Consider the following 3,770-nt stretch of genomic DNA (forward strand, 5'->3'; position numbering starts at 1 on the left):
CCATTGGTAGAATACCTCTCCCACTCAAGGTCCTATCCCCATGATGTGCTGCTTCAATATGAATGTAGAGCAAAGAAGTTGGCATACACTGAGACCTCTGAATACATGAGTACCAAATAAACTGTCCCATGTCTAACTTGTTCTCATCATGCGCTTAATTCACAGCAAAGCAAAAATTGACTGAAAATAAAGGTGTAGGGACCTTGGGTTTCTATACCTTTAACTCCTAATACACTTAGGCCTATATGTTCCTCTGTTGCCATGGTAGCCAACAGTCTCAGAACACAGACTTCTAACAGTTGCATGTTTTAGCCACTGCGATGGAGGAGCTGAAGGACTTCGCATATACCGCTTATGCCACTGGCTTTAACAGCATCTCTTCGTATGGACAGCAGTCAGAGCTCAGCATGACTAATCCTCAAAGTGTGAGTGTCTGTTTCTGTGCACTGCTCTCTATTTCTGTATGTGTGCCTGTGTGCTTCCTTGTGTTTCTGTGTGGGTGTGCACATGTATGTGAGAGAGAGCGAGAGCAAGAGACAGACAGGGAGAGAGGGAAGGAGGAAGAGGGAGATAGTGTGCCTATGCTTTTCCCCATTCACTTGCAAGGGTATAATGGAAAACACTGGAATAAAAATGCCGTCAGATGATGGGAGAATGGGCGTCATCTCAAAGCTACACTTTATCTATAAAGAATTTGAGTAGCAACTATCCTCAGGCTTTAACATATGGGTGACCTTTGGTCCAATGATCCAGCAAATAGGAACATGAAGGGCAAGACAGAGAAAAATAAAGAGGTATTGACTGATACTAATAAGACAACCGTTAGGGGCTAGGGCTGTAGCTCAGCAGCAGAGCATTTGCAAAGCACCTTTGAGGCACTGGTTCCTCAGCACCACAGAAAAGCAAATAAATAAATGAAATAAAGAAATTGTGTCCATCTATAACTGAAAAAAATATGTTTAAAACAATAATACCAGTCGTAGGAAACTCAGGGTCATGAGTACTTACCCTTGTGGTCATTAAGAAGTGATACCTGAAGTATCCTTTAAGAATAGGGTTAAGAATTACAGAATAGTCACACATATGTTTCTTGCTGGCTCTCCTATCCTATATCATGGTCTCTCTATTTGATATGACAACCTTTAACTCCTAATACACTTACATGGGTGTGTGTATATATGTACATTATACATTCATACAACTATTTCTGTATGTATGACTAAAACGGAAAGGTAATGAGGAAATCAACCAAATCCTTTCTGGAATGGTACTCATTTCCTCTGGATCGTGGCATCAGGGCAGCATTCAATGTCAACTTCACCTTCTCCTGCACTTTTCAAATTTGCTTCCACTCTCTTGAACAACAGGTCATTCTTTCGCCAAAATAAGACATAGCATGAGAGGTACCATGTGGAGATATTCAGTCACAGAGTTATTAGGCACTATAATAGAGAAAGGTCTGCCTATTCTGCCTTTGACTGGGGGATGCAAACTGGGGGAAGACAGTGTGCTTCTGACAGAGAGCAGGAGTTCTGAAAGGGAAAAGGGATGGGAATTATGGCTAAAGTGCACAACTCTCGTGCCAATACCTTACATCAAGGTTCTTTTCTTTTGAAGATTCCTCACTTGAGGACAAACTGGGATTGGAGCACCATGAAAGAGTCAGTCCACAGCAGCACTTACTGACAAAGAGGACTGCATTTCCAAATCTCAATCAAACCTGAGCCTCTCTATAGGCTATTTCCCCTATGAGAACACCATTGACAGGAAGGACATTACATCTTCTGAAGACTCAACTTCTGAGTGTTCTTCCTGCCACTTCCTTCCTCCTGACCAAGAGTCATGGGTGACTCAAAGTGGAAGGATGCCCACTGGGAGACAAGAACAAATTCAGGACGACCCAGAGCAGCTTTGTAAACCCATCATCCAGGCAGTGGATATTGATCCGGGCTCCCACTATGAAGACTCAAGAGCTACTCTGGATCTAAATAGAGACTACCAGAGAACAGAGAGGATAAACCAGAATCTCGGGAAACTTCACGATCTAGTGAAAAACCTTAAGGAACTTCTAGACGATCAGAAAGATGACAAAGACGATGATCTTGTGTTCTCTGGTTCTCCTCAGGACGAGGATCTCCAGCAGTCCAGTAGCACCTCTCCCGACATGTATCAGGTCTGTTGTCAAGAATGTGAAGCTTGTCAGGCCCTGCTCAAGTGCAATCCATCAGAAAATGAAGACATCAGCTTATTTCCAGAAATTTCACCCAGCCTGGAAGAAGATGAACTTGTTGAGGTGAGCATGCAGCTGCTTGATTTCAGAGCAAGCCACAGGCCCAATGGGGGAGGCAGGTTACACAGCATGGAGTCACTCATTCTCCCTGCTATGAAACAGGGGTAGACCCCAGGTAGACATTGAGATGAGCAATGAGAGAACAATGACAGCATGAAAGGAGCTGGAGAAGAGGTATAAGGAAAGTGCCAAGGAACACTCAGAGACCCAAGAAAGGTGGAGAACAAAGAGAAGGACTAATGATCATTCAAAAAAAAAGGGCAGCAGCGGGGGTGAATGTTGTTTCTGTGTGTCTCTCTATGGGTGTGTTTAATGTTTAATGAGCACACAGTTGGGCTCTTTTTGGTAAGAAAAGAAATTAAATTACCATAAATGAACAAATATTGACTTCATTGCTGCTGCTGCTATTATATGTATCTTACTCATTCTCTTTCTCTTGCCAGTGATAAGCCAGGAGACTGGCACTGCAGACAGCCTCTCAGTCTCAGCAGGGCAGCCAAAGGAGGAAGACTCCCCTTCCCATTCGGGAACCACATCCTGTCTGAACATCAGGTTCATCATCCACTGGCTCAGGAAGCGAGTGGTTTTCTCCCTGCCACGAAGAAAGCGCCCTGACACGGCCCACAAGGACCCCAGTCTTCTGGAATCAAAGAAACAAGGTTTGCTTAGAGGCAAGAGAACCCAAACTCGTAATCCCACAAGTTAGGAAACCCTATATATCCCCAATTTTAAATTTTTTCACAACCTCTACTCAATAGTACTCATGGTTTTGTTTTTTCCCCAATAAAAAATGTTGTTACGTCTTCCTCCTCTTCCACCCTATAATGTGAGCCCAGGTTGAAATTATACATTCATCTTGTCCAGAAGAGTTCTAGGCATTCTCAGAATATCTTAGGCAGTAGTATGCTTCCTACACCAAAGGCACTGTGTTTCTCTCCCACTCCATCCCTTCTTACAATATCCCCCCCTGCCCCCGCCCATGTTATGTAGTTTCTTATTGCATGTGTTTTGTCCTCTTTTATCATTAACAAATCTCTCCACTGCCAAAAGGAAGCAGGACACCTGTCAAGACTCCCACGTGCCAGGATGGTTTGGGAGGAACTTCTGGATCCTGAGAAAATGGCAGCAGACAGTGAGGCACAGGGAATGCTCAGTCCAATTCACAGTGTTTTGGACACACAGAAAGTACTTCTGATGATCCTGGTCAACCAGACTGGTTCTGGCAAGTGGTTTTGACACATTCTGGCATGTTGGCTGGTTCTAGCAACATGGCCAGCATGTGTGACCCATGGAAGACAAAGGTGAGGGCTGGGAATGCTGCTTAACCACCTTAAAGCTTGGCTTTCTTCATTCATGAGATGAGGGAGATGGTACCACAGACTTTATAGGGTTCTTGGGACAATGAATAAGATAAAGCAAGCACTCCAGATATACTCTTGTTGGTAGTGGTGGTCACGTACCTGAAGATCTCTTCAGAAGA

General features: G+C 44.0%; 1 protein-coding gene across 1 annotated transcript; it reads left to right on the forward strand.

Annotated features, from left to right (window-relative positions):
- The first annotated feature begins 311 nt into the window (after window positions 1–311).
- On the forward strand, window positions 312–3,096 carry LOC101976788 (uncharacterized protein C12orf71 homolog). The gene is made up of 3 exons (XM_040281948.2): window positions 312–425; window positions 1,618–2,293; window positions 2,734–3,096. Exons 2-3 carry the CDS (start codon window positions 1,865–1,867, stop codon window positions 2,734–2,736), a joined length of 432 nt encoding a protein of 143 aa, XP_040137882.1. The 5' UTR covers window positions 312–425; window positions 1,618–1,864; the 3' UTR covers window positions 2,737–3,096.
- Window positions 3,097–3,770: the final 674 nt, after the last annotated feature.

The sequence above is a fragment of the Ictidomys tridecemlineatus genome, chromosome 6, assembly GCF_052094955.1.
Source record: "Ictidomys tridecemlineatus isolate mIctTri1 chromosome 6, mIctTri1.hap1, whole genome shotgun sequence".
In the NCBI taxonomy this organism is placed as follows: domain Eukaryota; kingdom Metazoa; phylum Chordata; class Mammalia; order Rodentia; family Sciuridae; genus Ictidomys; species Ictidomys tridecemlineatus.

Excerpts from the sequence above, each read along its gene's own strand:
- LOC101976788 (XM_040281948.2), top strand. The coding sequence starts at position 1,865 with ATGCCCACTGGGAGACAAGAACAAATTCAGGACGACCCAGAGCAGCTT.